The 16192-nt window shown below is 47.8% G+C and overlaps 1 protein-coding gene across 1 annotated transcript in view; it reads left to right on the forward strand.

Moving 5' to 3' along the window:
• Nucleotides 1-16192, forward strand: part of RGS9 (regulator of G protein signaling 9) — a 78407-nt gene that overhangs the window by 7895 nt on the left and 54320 nt on the right. Inside the window, exons 4-5 of the mRNA XM_084646772.1 lie at nucleotides 2203-2307; nucleotides 14306-14402. Of these exons, the coding sequence (XP_084502898.1) occupies nucleotides 2245-2307; nucleotides 14306-14402 (160 nt within the window). The 5' untranslated portion in view covers nucleotides 2203-2244. The remainder of the gene's footprint in view (nucleotides 1-2202; nucleotides 2308-14305; nucleotides 14403-16192) is intronic.

A 16192-nucleotide genomic window follows, 5' to 3' on the forward strand; every position in this document is an offset into this window, starting at 1 on the left:
TTTCTTTTGTTCTAAGTACTCAGCTGGCCACCATCTTCTTTGGGTCCCTTTCCTTCCCTTCCCTCCCCTCTCCTGAGGCACAACCACTACTGAGGTCAGCTAAGACACAGCCCTAAGAGCCTGATCCTACAAGGATCACTTTCTATCAACCCCTATTAACTTCCGTGGCATTGAAAACATGCAGCATCTTAACAGGATCAGGCCCTCTAGAAACGTGTTGATTTCACCAGCATTATCCCTTCATGATTTTATGCTCCAGTCTTCTAAACATGAGTAACTTTACTCACAGCATTAGATCTCTTGACCTCAATGAGACTACTCACATGAGTAAAGTTACTCACATGCTTAAGTGTTTGCGAGGCTGCAGCCCTTAGAACAGGGGCGGGCAAACTTTTTGGCCTAAGGGCCGCATCGGGTTTTGGAAATTGTATGGAGGGCTAGTTAGGGGAGGCTGTGCCTCCCCAAATAGCCAGGCATGGCCCGGTCCCCGCCCCCTATCCGACTCCCCCTGCTTCTCGCCCCCTGATGCCCCCCCCCGGGACTCCTGCCCCATCCAACCCCCCCTGTTCCTTGATGGCCCCTCCGGGACCCCTACCCCATCCATCTTCCTGCTCCCTGTCCCCTGACCACCCACGGAACCCCCGCCCCTGACTGCCCCCCACCGCCCCATCCAACCCCTCCTCTCATTCCTAACTGCCCCCCCAGGACCCCTGCCCCATCAGACCACCCCTTCTCCCTTTCCCATGACTGCTTCTGAAACCCCTGCCCCTGACTGCCCCCCGCCGCTCCATTCATCTCCCCCTCTCCTTCCTGACTGCCCCCCGGGGACTCCTGCCCCCATTCAACCCCCCTGTTCCCCACTTTCTGACTGCCCCGACCCCATCCCCACCCCTGGCCCCTGACCACCTCCCCGAACTCTCCTGTCCTCTATCCAACACTCCCTGCTCCCTTACCGCGCTGCCTGGAGCACCACGCAAAGCACCGGGACAAGCAGCCGCGCCGCTCAGCTGGAGCCAGCCACGCCACCGTGCAGCGCAGCGCATCGGGTCAGGCTGGCTCTGCAGCCCCGTCACCCAAAGCATTGCGCTGGCAGCGCAGTGAGCTCAGGCTGCGGGGGAGGGGGAACAGCAGGGGCGGGGCTGGGGGCGAGCCCCCCGGGCCAGGAGCTCAGGGGCTGGGCAGGAGGGTCCTCCAGGCCGGATGTGGATCTCTGCCTTAGAACCTAACTGTTGCCCCCTGTATGTGGCTGATTTAGGACCCTACCTTGCTCCTTTGGCCACTGTCTTCAGTTGGAGCCAGATTGGGCCCTTTGACTGGGAACTCTTTAAGGCAAGGCCATGTCTTTTTTGTTTTCTGTGGACTGGTGTTTATATAGAAGTACTACATGAATAATAAGAAAAATAATCTAAATACAAAGTGTCATTTTGTTATTAGCAGTAAAACATTTTATTAAACAAAGAAAAATATTTTTAAATGTTTTCCAGTAAACAGTCAGAATGTTGACTTTTTCACAACTTACTACATTTAAACACCATTAGGAATGTTGATTTAAAAATACTTTCCTATTACACTTTTGCAGAAATGTTGGCAAAGGCACTTTTTATTAAACAACTGAAAGTGCTGATTTAATTTTTAGAAACAAAATGTTAACCACTGGCAGAAATATTTATTTTTTTAGACAGTTTTCTAAAGCACCAGCCGAAACACTGAATTTTAAGGCAACTGCTTATCAATATAAATCAGCAAAATATGTTGATTTAAAGACATTGTTAATTAAATCTCTTTTACATGGTGGAAAGTTAAAAAATCCTTTTAAATATCCTCAGAAAACTGGAGGGGACTAGTTGGCATTCCAGAGCATGTAACAACGTCTAGGGTTTGGAACGTTGAGACTCTGGAAAGACCCGATTGGCTGAAGGCACGCCCTCTCCCCCCCACTCCTGAGCCTTTCTTCTCCCTGTGTGTGCAGGCGAGCTCCCCCTAGCGCTGAGAGGCGGGAAGCGCGGAGGCCGGTCGGCCATGCAAATCAGGTCCTCGGAGCTGCTTGTTGATTGGCTGTGGCGGAGCAGTGTTTGCTCACCGCTGTCCTTAGTCTCTAGACTGGGGAGTGCTCCAGTCTCCAGCAGCAGCAGCCGCCGCCGCAGCAGCCCTGCAATTGAGGAGTAGAAACCTGGCTTCTAATTGTTTTGTTGTTGTTTTTAGTTTGCTTTCTTGGGGGCTGTTGCCTTGACTAAGTGGGGCACGATGACTGTGAAACGGATGGACCAAGGGCAGCATTACAGGCCAAGAATGGCTTTTCTGAAAAAGGTAACATGGTCCTGAAAATATAATAGTAATTCTACCTGATAGCGTGACCATCAACATCTATTGCAGATCCCTATTTAGGACCCCTAGACACATCTGTAAAATGTTTGCCGCCTGTATGGCTAATCAAGGGGGCAGTTTGACGGGCAGGGCGTCAACAGGCATTTTGTTATTATGTATTATTTATGACCGTTTGCTGAATTGAACGTCTTCAAGGGCACTTGTGTGACTTATCGATTATTAAGTGTTTCAAAATCCTTTTTACTTCTCTTTTTCCTGCTCTGTTGTTACTGAAGGATTCAAGGCAAGTGTCCTCGTTTTCTGCAGGCTCCAGAGGAGGGCAACCTGTTACATGGTACTGTTTGCATCATGGGAGTTGTAGAGGCATTGTGATAAAAACTGAGCGGGGTGGGGGGGGGAGGTGTTTAAGATGTATATTCAAAACAGCCACAAAAACCATTAATTCCTCTAATCATGCAATTTTATACTATGCCTCCTATTGGAAAGTTTTTCTAATTTTTTTCCCCTGAGGGCCGCTCTAACTGTATCATTCATTGGGACAAAAATCATCATCCCAAAAGTTTGATTCCCTAATTCTGCTTTGAGACATAATCTGGTTTATTTTCTTTCCCAGGAGTCACTCTTTGCTACATATGACATACAGCTCATGTACATTTTCAAGGGGTACATCATGCCAAAAGGTTTGCAGTCTGGCTGCTCTACAGCATTTTGGAAGGGGCGTGTGTATTTATAATTGTTAGACGTTTACAGAGCATGACGATGAAAAACTACGGTTTGGATGAAATGTATAATTTTGTAAAGTGTTTCTGTTTTTTTTCAACGTCCATTTAGAAGCATTTTAATATAACCAGTATTTGAAAAGATTTTAAACAGGATAGGTATTAATCCAGCTTTTCTCCCATGAGTAGTCTGTCTTTCTTGTCTATGGCTTATCCTGTTGAATGGAATTAGCTGAATTTTCAGTGACAAGTACAGCTGCCTGGTTCGGGTTTGCGATATAGAGAACTCTCCAAAACAATCAGGGGCAACAAAAAAATTAAAAAAAGTACACACATCCACTCTTTTGGCAGAGCATGTATGTAAACACCCCAACAGGAGGAGGTGGTGGGTACACAAATCTAAAGGTGAGATGAGATGGAGTGTGAATTTATTCAGTCTGACAATGTGAGTCCTATAGCAACAAACACTTGCACTTTGCATGCTGAAGGAGGCACACACAATACTTCCTGTGGGGCTGTTTGTTTCTCGTGGCTTTGGCAGAGAAGCTCTGTCCTGTCAAGAAGAAAAAATAGTGGGCCAAATTTGGGGTTGGTTTGTACTCTGTGAAATTCTACTTACTGTGATGGGAAGGTCCAGAGCATTGGCCTCTATATGAAAACAAAACCAAATGCGCAGCATTCAGTTACCTAGCTGTAAAATGGGAGTGGTGCTGCTTATCAACCTTTGCAAAGTGCATTGAGATTCTAAAATGGAAGAGTGTGTAGGTGCAGTGAATGCCAGTACACTCCGGATTATCTGGTTAGCAGTGGGGATATGGATTTTGTTCAGATAATTGGAAGTTTGGATAATCAAGAGGGCAGGAGCCATTCAGCAGCGGGGTGACTTCCCCTGCAGCGTGGTCCTCCTCCTCCTCCTCCTGGCGGTCCTGGCCAGGGGTCTTTGCTCTGCTCTGCTCACTCACTCCTGTGACAACGGGGCTGCAGGCGGCTCACTGTGCTGCAGGAACCATTCAGCAGCAGGGTGGCCTCCTCTCTGGCCAGGGGCTCCTCCTCCTCCTCCTCGCACTCCTGGCTGGGGTTCTCCGCTCTATATCCAAGGCACTGCATTATCCAAATCACTTCCTTGTCCCCCAGCATAAGCTACGTGGGGGAGAAAGAAGGGATTTGGATACTGCAGAGGTTTGCATAACAGGGTTTTGGATGAGTAGGAGTATACTGTATTATTATATTGGGCTATGTACAGCTGTACATCACTATCCATGAGGCTAGTCATGACGTATAGTGCTATGCAACGTGAACAACAGCGGCAGAATCTGGCCCTTTATTATCACATGGGGTCCGAATACGGAGGACACATTTTTAAATGAAGTAAGATGGACCTTTCGTGTTAGCTGTTTCAGTGTTTGGAAAGCTTGTTATCAGTGGTTCCATCCTGCACGTACAGAGTAGTGTTATTGGCTTCACTGGGAGGTGAGGTTGCTCAGCACCAGTCTGAATCAGACCACTATTGTACCAATATAGAGTTGACAGTGAAGTTTCCTGGAAGCTTCGTACAGAGGCTTATATGCCTAGCTTTACAAGTACACACTCATCTACAGCTATCCTGGCAAATGCTGCTAGCTCTTTTAAAACACAGTGATACGTATCTGAGACATATTGAGCCCAGCTTCTGGCAGTTCCGCTGGAGGACGCTCCCATTCAGCTTACATGGGGCTGATCCAAAACCTTTTGAAATCAATGGAAAGACTCTCGGGGTACGTCAGGGTGTTGCAAGAAAATCCCTGCGGCAGTGAGGGTCAACCGACTTGGGCTCGCTCTCCAGGGTTAAAAACAGCGGTGGAGACATTCCCACTTGGGCTGGAATCCAGTCTCTGAAACCTTGCGGGGGACAGAGGGTCCCAGAGCCCAGGCTCCAGCCCAAGCAAGAACATCTACACTGCTATTTTTAGCCCTGTATTGTGAGCCCAAGTCAGTTGACCAGGGCTCTGACACTCATTGCAGCCCTGGTGCAGAAAGGGCGCTCTGCAGTCAGCATGAGCCTCTGCTTCCTGCACCAGTACTGGTATACAGTTTTTTGGGGGGGGGCAATGCGGGACTTGAGGATACGTGGTAAGTGTCTGCTCAACACCTTGCAGGATCAAGCCCGTAGGAAGCTGAGATACCGCATAAAGTCTTCATTAATTGCTCAAGTCTGTGCAAACGCCTTGCCATCAGTTGGCACCCACAACAATCACATATTCTCCAAGTGTGTGTTTGTGCTAGCTAGGCGTATGGGCTTTTCAGCTGACGTCACAATGCTGTTGGTCCTGGTAGCAGTGTGGGAGTTGCAATCCTAGTGCCTTTGACGGTGCCTGTGTGGGCTGCCTGTCAGCTTGATACTGGCATACACAATGTGGGGTGCATGTGACAACGGATTCTCTTCCCCCACGCATGAGCTTTGTAGCTTCTCCATGCAACTGATGCTCATCTGAAATGGCTTCACGCTGCACACGGTTGGTTGTGAATTAAATGGCACCACTGAGCTAACTGTGTGCAAGGGAGCTGGGCTGTCATGCTCCAGGCTTAGGGGTGTATAGCAACATGCTGTAGCAATGCACCCAGAAAGCAAATGCAGGTAGCAGCTGCTGCTTGTGCTGTGAGTAACCACAACAGCTCAGCTAAAACTGAGGGCAAACAGCTTTCTAAAGGAATCTCCAGCAGCACCAATTAAAGCAGCCAATAAAAGGGTTTGTGCCCTTTATTGGACTGAATGATTTTTGGGTTTAGTTGCTTTTATCCTCCTGCTTGGTGTTTTAGGATAGAAATGTCCTGTGGGTCTAGTTCTGGGCCTGGAACATGAACAAATGTTCACTGGGCAATTGGCTTTGAGCAACAAACTCACTTTCATTTCTGATCTAATTTATAAGCCATCCCAGATTCCCAACAGCCAGCACAGTAACCTGACCTCAGGGATTGCTACCAAATGGTTTGGCTGCTGATGTTGCCTGGTTAGAAGAGGATGAGGGAAGTCGAGAGAGCAGTACCCCATTTCCCCTCCCCACATGTGGTGTGGGGAGAGGAAGTCACTATGCCCCACAATCTCTAAAGCATCTTCTAATTATGGGAGCCTTGGGTTTTGGGTGGTGTCTAAACTTGGGCACCCAGAATCAGACCTGCCAAAAAATTATAGAGTCTAGTCTGGAAAACGTGAGCCAGAATCTCTCTGTGCCTCAGTTCCCCACTCTGTGAAGTGGGCATAATATTTAGCCACCTTGTAAAGTGCTTGGAGCGCCTCAGGCAAAAGGTGCCTGGAAGTGTAAAGCATGAAACAATCAAGCTTTGAGAGCTTCCTTTGCCGTATTAAAGGGGGCTGGCTGTGCCAAGCACCTGCTGCGGCGTTTACAATCGGGTTTTAAGTGGTGGGTTAAAAAGATGCTGTTAAATCCCTTCCCTAGGTATTTACATTCTGATGCTCTCCACTCTGTGTGGTGTCCTCTTAGCCTTTTCTGTTTTGTGCCTCCTTACATGCTGTGGTCATTCAGAAATTCAGGGTGACAGTGGGGATAGAACTCAGCCCTTCCTGCTCCAAAAAGCACAGGCCTCTCCTAGTTGAGGTTAAGGTGAATCTCTATTCGCTGATGGCACTATCGGGTCTATGACACACAGTCGAGCAGTTCTGATTCCATCCAGCAGAGAGCAGTGCTAGTTCATCACATTACTGGTATAGAGCCAGCGGAGAGGTTACCATCCGTGAACAATAAAAGTGAGAAAAATGGAGGGTAAGTTAAAGAAGAGAGGAAAAGAGAAGAAATGGGAGGCTACAAAAGCCAGTGGAGGGATGTGGGTGTGAGAGTAGTGGGTCGTCTGTAGTGAGGAACTGCAGTAGATGGTTCGTGCTGAGAACCAAAATCCCAAAAGAGCTGGAAGTGAAGTGGTAGGGAAGATAATAAGGGACTAAGAAGGGGAAGAAGAGAAAAAAAGGGGCCTGATCTGGATCCTCTTACTCTCGTGTCTGTCTCTTGGCGTTACTCCTGCTTTACCCCAGTGTCAGTGGGATCAGAGTCAGGCCCAAAGGCAGGTGGTGACAAAAGTTGGTATATAAGAAGCTTAATGCGAAAGGCGCATGGGGGATTCCGAAGGACAGCAAAGGCCTCGGCGATGATCCTTGGGGAGGATTCTGTAGGCCCCTCTGCCCGTAAGCCAGCACCTGGTAACAGGTGTTTCTAACACCAGCTCAGCCCAGCCTTCAGCAAGACACACGTGTGCGGATGGAGTATGGCAGGCATTGCTCTTGGAGAAGGCAAGGCCGTCAGTTTGGCACCTGCTGCCTGTTTTAAAGCACGGTCTGGTGATGGGAAGCACCTGCAACAGCTGCTTGGGTTCTTTTATTTATGTGTTTTTTCTCTCAAACCATCTGAGAAGCGCTGTGGCAGGAAAGCCCGTCAGGCAGTGAGGCAAGCTTAAGAAATAAACCCTCCAAGTTACACATGCTTTGGGTCATACCCTCAGTGGGTGTAAATTGGCACAGTTCAGTGATTTACACCCGCTGAGGACCTGGCCCGCCATTGTGCAGGGGCTCGCCTCAGGGCTGGTGGTGGATATGCACCTTCCCCTTCGGGTCTGTGCTAGCTGCATCATGACTCATATCACGCAGGTAGGGCTGAAGGATGGGGCCTGCCTGTTCCCTCTGCTTCCCTTTCAAGCTGGTCTCTCAAGCCCCTTCTAGTGTCTTCTGGAAGTATGGTTTAGTTAGAAACAGGCCTGACTCCTGGATCCTGAGCTCAGAACTGGAAGTTTCAATCCAGCTCCAGCTTTGGTATTAATTCCTTTAGCTCAAACTCTCTCCTCAGCCTTTTGCCCTCAAATCGTCCTTTTGGAGCGGGGTGCCTGCTTTTCCCCCCTAGCTCCCAGCGCTTGTGTCGCGAAACAGCTGTTTCGAGTGGCGGGGAGGGAGCGGGGAGGAGGGGGAGCGCGGCACGCTCAGGGGAGAAGGCGGGGCTGGGACGGGGTCCAATGGGGCAGGGAGGGGTCGGAGTTGGAGTGGGGATTTTGGGGAAGGGGTTGGAATGGGGGCAGGGAAGGGGTGAAGTTGGGGTGGGGCCAGGGGCGGGGGGGGCCGCGAGCAAATACCCCTTACCCCGTGGAGTGTCCCCTTTTTTGAATGTTCAAATATGGTAACCCTAAGAGGATAGCATAAAGGACTGGAACTTGGAACACCTTGGTTCTATTCCCAGCTATTTTACTGGCTTGCTGGATGACTTCGAGCAAGTCACTTCCCTGCGCTCTGCCTCAGAAGACAGGATAATATTACTGACCTCCTTAATAAAGTGCTTTGAGTTCTGCTGATGAACAGGGCTAAGCCTTAATGTTATTTTGACTTTTGCATATAGCCTTGTAAATTTCATGAGGAGGCATAGTTACAGTGGTGTGGGGTAACACTGAGCAAAGAAGGGTTCTGTGGCAGAGGGGAATCGCCCTTAGCTGTTAATTTCCAGGCTGGTTAGCATTTGTGGGTAGGATTTTTGTAGCTAAAGAGCGATAGTGTGCAGTGGGCAGGTGTGAGTGGACTTCAGGGAAACACACTTTCCATCTGCACTTTTCTTTTTTTTTTAAATAGCGTTTCAGTTGGTTAACAAGCTCTTTAATGTTTGTAAAAGCACTTTGTGACCCTGTCTCGATACATGACTATTAATTTCAGGCCTAGAAAAGAATAAAATGAGCAGGATGATGCTGGGATTAAGATGAAAGGGTGCTTTACCGCCTCGAAAATTGGAGCTGGGAGTGTGTCCTTTACAAATAGGAGCAGGGAAGGCTGGGTGAGGGAGCAGAACCGGGCAAGCATTTATGATGGAGTAAATGGCAGATGTTTAATTAGAGCACTGTGAGTTGGTGCTGGCATCATAGAGAGTCTACTGGGAGAATGTGTCGAGTGGCTTTGTGTTAGAATGTGGTTAAACCCCTTCAACTCTGAATGCCTTGCCATCACAGGCAAAACGCTCCACAAACACCATTTGACTCCTGGGTTAAGGTGTTGGAATTTGGAACTGTCTGCTCTGAGGGGAACTGCTGTGTAATCCCTAAACCTGTCTCCGCATGGCTTTAAAGTCCATCCTGTTTGCATAAGCAAAGGTCAATTAGGCACAGAGCAGGGAGTACACAATGGCAAACAGCGCAGTAATCCAGTGGCAGTAATCCATCCACTTTATGCCTTTTAAGAGGAAGGGATCAGTATAGTGGATATATCCCGAGAGTTCATTTTCCAGCATCAAAAATGTATAATTGATCATGGTCTGTTCTTTCAGGCTGCTGCATGGGCATAACTCATGTTTCGTAGTATATTGAAGTGTATCTGAGAGGAGCAGGGAACTGTTTTCTCAACTCATCTGTGTAACGAACCAGGGGCAAAATCCTTGGCCACCTGGAACTTCTGGCCTGTCGCTGCAGTGCAGCCACTTGAAATATCCTGGGGACAGCAGGGATGGTGGAACACAGATCCTTCTGCTCCAGATACACAGGCCCTGAGCTAAACATCTCCATGAGGTGTTAGCAGCCTCTGACATTAAGTGCTTATTTATACAGGAAGTTATTCAGAAATAGCTATTCCTGATTAACTCTTCCTAATTAACTCCATGTGTGTGGACATACTTATTCTGGAATAAGAGGTCCTTATTCTGCATTAGCTTAATACAGTTTCCATTGCCCTTTTCTCCCAGCACCCTCTGTATGACACCTCTCTACTACGTTTCATTTATTAAACTACAGTAGAACCTCCAAGTTACAAACATCTAGGGATTAGAGGTTGTTTGTAACTCTGAAATGCACGTAACTTTGAGCAAAACGTGATGGTTGTTTTTTCAAAAGTTTACAATTGATCTTGACTTAATTGACTTAATACAGCTTTGAAACTTTGCTACGCAGAAGAAAAATGCTGCTTTTATATTTTCTTAGTTTAAATGAAAAAAACACTGGAACAGTTTCCTTACCTTAGCTGTCAAATATTTTTTTTTAAACTTTCCCTTTATTCTTTTTAGTAGTTTACATTTAACACAGTACTGTACTGTATTTGCCTTTTTGGTCTCTGCTGTTGCCTGATTGTGTACTTCTGGTTTCAATGAGGTGTGTGGTTGACTAATCAGTTTGTAACTGGTGTTTGTAACTCTGGGGTTCTACTGTAAACCCTTCTGAAGAATTGAAAGGGAATGGGTGTGGGGAGGGAAAACTGTTAAGGGACGAGATTATAGTTTTATAATGACCATGGTAGGACAGGCGGTGTGGTGTAGTGGCTAGGGTACTGGGCAGGGAGTGTGTAGACTTAGGTTCCACTCCCAGTCAGCCACTGACCTGCTGTGTGACCTTGGCCTCTCCGTGCCCTGTATCTCCTCCCACCCTTAAAGCCTGTCTTGCCTATTTAGACTGTAAGATCTTCAGGGCAGGAGCTGTCTCTTATTATGTGTTTGTTCAGTGACTACTTCAAAGCAGCCCTGATCTTGGTGGAGTCCTAGAGGTGCTATTGTAATACAAACAATACAAGAGTTGAAGCAGGAGGTGAGCATTTGAAATACAACTGACAATCCTACGGGGGAAATAAACCCATTTCCATACATTGCCTTCCAATAAGGCTATTTTTCTGCAAGGAAACAAACCCGCATTTTGAAGCAGCATTAACGCCTCTGCCTCCATAAAGGGAACATGCTTCTCTATTTCCTTTGGCTATCTGCAGGGGGTTCTTATGCTATATTATTGTAGAAACACGCCACTCTCAAGGAAACACAAATGCCAGATGGAAGAAAAGGAGCATTCAGAGGAGATCATGTTGGAGAAGACTTCTCACGCCCACTAGAGCTATCTTGGAGGTTTCCTGGTCCAGATAACCTAGGAGACTCCTTTAAACGCATTTGTTTTCTGTATCCCTTTTTGATTTCCCAGAACAGTTGGAACCCACCGAGGAGTAAAAACAAAACGGCCCCAAACCTCAACCCCATAATGAAAGCTGTGGCCTATGTCATGAAACAAGAACTAACCTGCCTACAAAGGCAGTTGTGCCCTAAAGCATTTGGATAAGCTACTGCCTCAACCGCTTAGCCACAACAATGAGCTATAAAACCTCACTGAGCCAGAGGGTTTTACATAGTGACTGTACTGAATGTGCAGTGCAGAAATTCTGAGTTTAATCATTTGTATTGGGGGATGCCCCCAAGGACCAAACCTGAGTGCTGCAGCCAGATGTCAATGGGGCTGGGCTGGTGACTCATGATATGCAGCAATGAAGGAGATAGCTCCAGAGACACTTGCTTGTTTAGCACTTGGAGGCTGCTTTGGTTTGCAGAAGCCTCTCCTTATAGGGATTTCCAAGCAAGGGGAAAAAGCAAAGCAGGAGGATTGGAGGATTAAATAGCTGACACTCAAAATTCTGTTCACTGTGCTACCTCCTCCTCCCACCTGCTGCCTCCTGCATTTAGACTGTACGGTCTCTGGGCAGGGACTGTTTGCTTTGTTCTTTGTCTGTAGAGTGCCTAGGATCATGGGTTCCTGACCCTGGACTGGGATTCCTAGCTGTTACCATAAAACAAACAATAAACTTCTTCCGCGAGTACTGAGTTCAGGATTCTGCTTTTCCTCTCCACAGTTGATGGCCTCCCAAATACAGACCAGGGAGACTTTGCCAGAGATGAAATTCACCCCCTATGCAGAGATCTTAGGAACCACTGATCTGCTCAAAATAGGACTGATGTGGGTCTTCAGTGGTCCTTATGCTTTGTGCTGGCTCTTTGCGCTGTGGTAAATTTCACCTGGTGTGAATTGATCTCTGTTGCAGCCTCCCCCCGTGGACCAAGGCCAAGACGTGGCTTCAATATGTACAAAATGAAAACCAGCTAGAGAGCTCTCCTGGGCAAAATCATGTTACAAAATGTGACAAAGCTGCAGAAAGGAAAGCAGATGTCCTCATTGTATTTTAAACAGCTCTTCTTGGCTCCTGCTGACAAGCTGGTGCTGATGGCAACTTCTAATCTCTAGGAATCCCTAATAAGCAGCCGGTTCCCTTAGGAGAAGAGGAAAAGACCTGCTGAGTTTTGATCAGCAAAGTGCGTAGTTTGCAGCCGAATCAGCAGGCACCACCCGATGGTAGCTCCCTAGCTTGTCTCGCTTGTTTTCTTTGATATATGTTATTTCTTAAATGACCAGAGGGTGCTCAGCAGGGGTAGGAAAGCTACAAGTCTCCGGAGTTATTTGCTCATTAGGAAAAGAGAACATCCTGCACCAGAAGACTGAGTGGGTTTTATGAACTAACTATTGGCTTTTGACTAGTAAAGGCCCAGCAGGGAGATGCTGAGAGCCCTGTACAACCACTCCAGACACGAGGGGTCAAAATGGAACATGGGCTAGATAACAAGCTGGCTCAAAAGACCAGGCCTGGAAAGGCACGGCTCCCACTGAAGCTTCTGGGGCTCGCAGCGGTCAGAACTGTGGTGTATGTAGCTCTGTAACTTATCTACCATGGTCTTGTTTTCTGTGCATTGCACCTTTAGATTTCTGCACACCTGCTCTCTTCAATACTTCTACAACCCCATTGCTACATTATCAGAGGACTTCACCATCTTTAGTGTATTTTTCTTCACAACACCTCTGGAAGGTAGGGTGATGCTGTTATCCCCATTTACAGGTGGGAAACAGAAGCACAGGGGCTAAATGACTCACCCAACATCACACGGGAAGTCTGTGACAGAACAAGGAATTGAATCCAGGTCTCCCAAGTCACAGGCTAATGCCCTAAGCACGGGACCATCTTTACTCTCCTCAGAGCAACTGTTCTGTCTTCCTCCATCTTCAGAGCAAAGTCTGGTAGCTAACAGGAAATAAAATCTTGAAAGGGAAAAAAGTTATTTTGTATTCTTTTAAAAAGGGCTGAGAGGACAATTTCAAAGGTATTTAGATGGCTGAAAATGCAGATAGGCACCTGGGAGCTTATCTGTATCTTTAGGTGCCTCACTGACCTTTAAAAATCATACCCGAGGGCCCAGAACCTCAAAGGTGTTTAGTCACATAACTCCCATTGTTTTCAGCTCCCATTGAAATCAGTGGGAGGTAGGTGTTTAAATACTCTTGAGGATCTGGGCCTAAGTGTTAGGGCAGGCGTGAGCAAGAGCTCAAGAATAGCAGCACAATTGTTTCTCCCCTCACTTATAGGCACTTTACACTGTTGTTACTCCACTTGCTTCAGTGGGGTTGTTGGTGATCTCACCATTGTGAGAGGTGAATCAGGCCCAGTGGTGTTCCGTGGTCCACAAGAAGAGATGAAGAACCCCAAAGCTGCCTCTTTGCTAAGAGCTGTGTTTTATTTCTATTTCTTTTGTCATGGATGATCCCTAAAGTAGTCAAGAAAAGGAGGGTGCCTTAGCTATCTTCCTAACCGGCTGGATGCTGAGTGCTGCCTGAGAGGTGCTGGCTGCCCTGAGCTCTCTTTGCCGTCGGGCTCCAACTGACTTGCACTTTTTGCACAGCCCATTAGCGGTGGAACGTACTTTTGCTGCTCTTGTGTTTTAAAAATCCACCCCAGCTATTCTCTGCAGGCCCTGAAACAGACTGTCTTGGGTTTGGCTTTCACCCAGTCTGTGTGAAGAAAAGGAGGACTTGTGGCACCTTAGAGACTAACAAGTTTATTTGAGCATAAGCTTTCGTGAGCTACAGCTCACTTCATCGGATGCAACACTTGTGTGGACACCTTTGCTAATTCAACCCGTGAGTGATGCACTCTCAAGTTAGTCTTTAAGCAAAAGGGGATAGGTATGCAATGGAGCTAGCTGCCTGGGTATTATTCAACCCCACTGGTATTGCAACAGTTCTCTTGATGCCCCAGCAAATTGCTAGGAGAACAAAAAGGAACCCATGTTTGTAGTTTGTCAGTTGGCCACTGTCTCTCCTGAAAAAGCCAAGCTGAATTCTCTCTCAGCCGAATTTGTGTGCAACAGCTACATCCAGTGGCCCGGTAAACTAATCACAGGGGCGTGCCTCTCCTGTGGGGTAGCCTAGCAGGGAGTGATTGCAAGATGGCACTTGGAGAAGGGATTGCCCATTGGGGTTAGCATGTTTGTACAAGTAGCATGTTCACATAAGCAGCTTCTGTGAAAGAGGGAGGGGAGGGGGGTGAGCCCAGCCCCTTAATTCTCTCCCCTTGTGCTAGTCTGGATTAGTTGCCTTTACAAAATGGTCCAGGTCAGGCTGTGCTCTTGTTTTGCCCTCCTGTTTGTTCTCACAAAACTGCTTGTACCCATCATGCTTTGCAGATTGAAGCCCTCCTCATGGAGATGCAGAATCCAGACACTGGCATCAAAATGCACACTCAGAGGGTGATGATCACAAATATCCCACATGCTATGACAGGTAAGATGCCAATGGCACTACCCTGCTATTTTTCTGAGCCTCTGGAGAAGAGCCTGTTTCTTTGTACAAATGGTAATAAACCCCAAACTGGCTTCTCTTACTATTATTCTATTTACAAGCATGTATATGGCTCCCATCACCATGTATCAGTGGCATAGCTAGGCTAGGAAAAGTGGGTGAGCCCTGCTTTTGGGTGGACTGGCAATGACGGGGGGGCCACCTCCACCTACAGGGATTATGGTTTTGTGGGGCCTGGGCCAGGACAACTGGGGGTCCCTCCCACCCCTTCTGACTGCAGTCCCTGTGTGCCCCTGCCATGGAAATGGGGTCAGGGCATGGGGGCTTGCCTTGCTCTGCCCGCCTATTGGGCGCTCCCGCCAGGGAGCGCGGTCCAGGCACTGGGGCTTGCCCCAATCCGCCTGCCAGTCTGGCACTCCCGCCGGGGAGCACAGTCCGGGCACAATTTGGGAGGGGCCTGGATGGAAGTGAGTGGGCCAAGGCCCACCCGTGGCTACGCCCCTGCCGTGTATGCTGGTAGTTTCAGGCAAAAAAGAAAAAAAGTGGGCTTATGCCCTTCCCCCACCCTCCTTATTTTATGACTCTGTGATACACAACTATTTATCATCTGGCATGAGGCCACTGTTTGTTAGGGATAAAAATCAAGACCCTTTCTCCATTTACCATCACTGGGGAGGAATATTGTTCCTTGGTTAAAGGCTGGATCTGTAGGTATAAAGAATGCTGAGAATTCTATTAAACAAGTACAGCGCAAATGAGCATTTAATATACAATTAACCCCCCTGAGTGGGGGGGATTAACTCTGGGTAGGCTGGGCAAAAACTCCATAGCCATGCTGGCTTAAAAGTGTATTACTAATAATTTCTAACTAATGTTCTAACCCTCTAGGATAGACAAGGCAGTGTGTGCCAGTTAGGAGCCTAAAATGGGCCATGTGCCTATGCAAATACCTGATTTCTGCATGCACATCAGACATTTTGCCCACTTATGAGAAGTGTCTTCAAATATAGGCCTGTTGTTTCACGCACCCATCTTTGGAAATCTGGGCTGAAATCCTGGCTCACTGTGTCAATGGCAAAATTCCTGTTGACTTAAATGGGCACAGGATTTCGCTCCAGCTCTTAAAGCAGAAGATAGGAAGGTCATTACTAGTTAAGAACAAATGATTGCCCATACAGCCTTAACAAGTCATACTGTGTCTGAACTGAAGAGCTGTTCCCCTCTCCACCTCTGTGACGTACCTACTTCGGAGAGATCTTCAATAGCTATGGCGTAAGGTAGTGTACTCTGCTCCTGTAGCATTCCCTAGTGTCAGGGTATAATGCTGCAAGGGGTCCTGGTCCCTGGCATCTCCTGCAGGCCGTCTGTCTCTTGCTGGGTCTTCCGTGGCTCAGCTCTCTGGTCAAGTCACTAAGTTCAGTCCCCTTCCAGGGTAACAAGAAGGTCCAACTGAAAGTTCACAAGAAATCCCAATACAAAAGAGCCTCCGTCCCATTCTTTGGGGTCAGTCATCAGCCTCACCTTGAGCTCACTATTGCTTCCAGTGGGCTTGCATGATCCTTCCTGAGGGACTGGTGGGGGAACCCAGGCCCACTGCCGACTCCAGGTTCTGGCCCAAGAACCCTGTATTGGGCAGGCAGGTCGACTTCTTCAGACTTGCTGCTGTTTCCCTGGGCTGCTTCCTTCCTCTGATCTCCCGCGTGTTGCTTTCCTGCAGCTTGTGCCTAACGCAGCCTTCCTTTGGTTCCCAGGCCTCTGGATTCTCCCCAGGT

Source organism: Lepidochelys olivacea, assembly GCF_965140295.1.
Source record: "Lepidochelys olivacea isolate rLepOli2 genome assembly, chromosome: 14".
NCBI lineage: Eukaryota > Metazoa > Chordata > Testudines > Cheloniidae > Lepidochelys > Lepidochelys olivacea.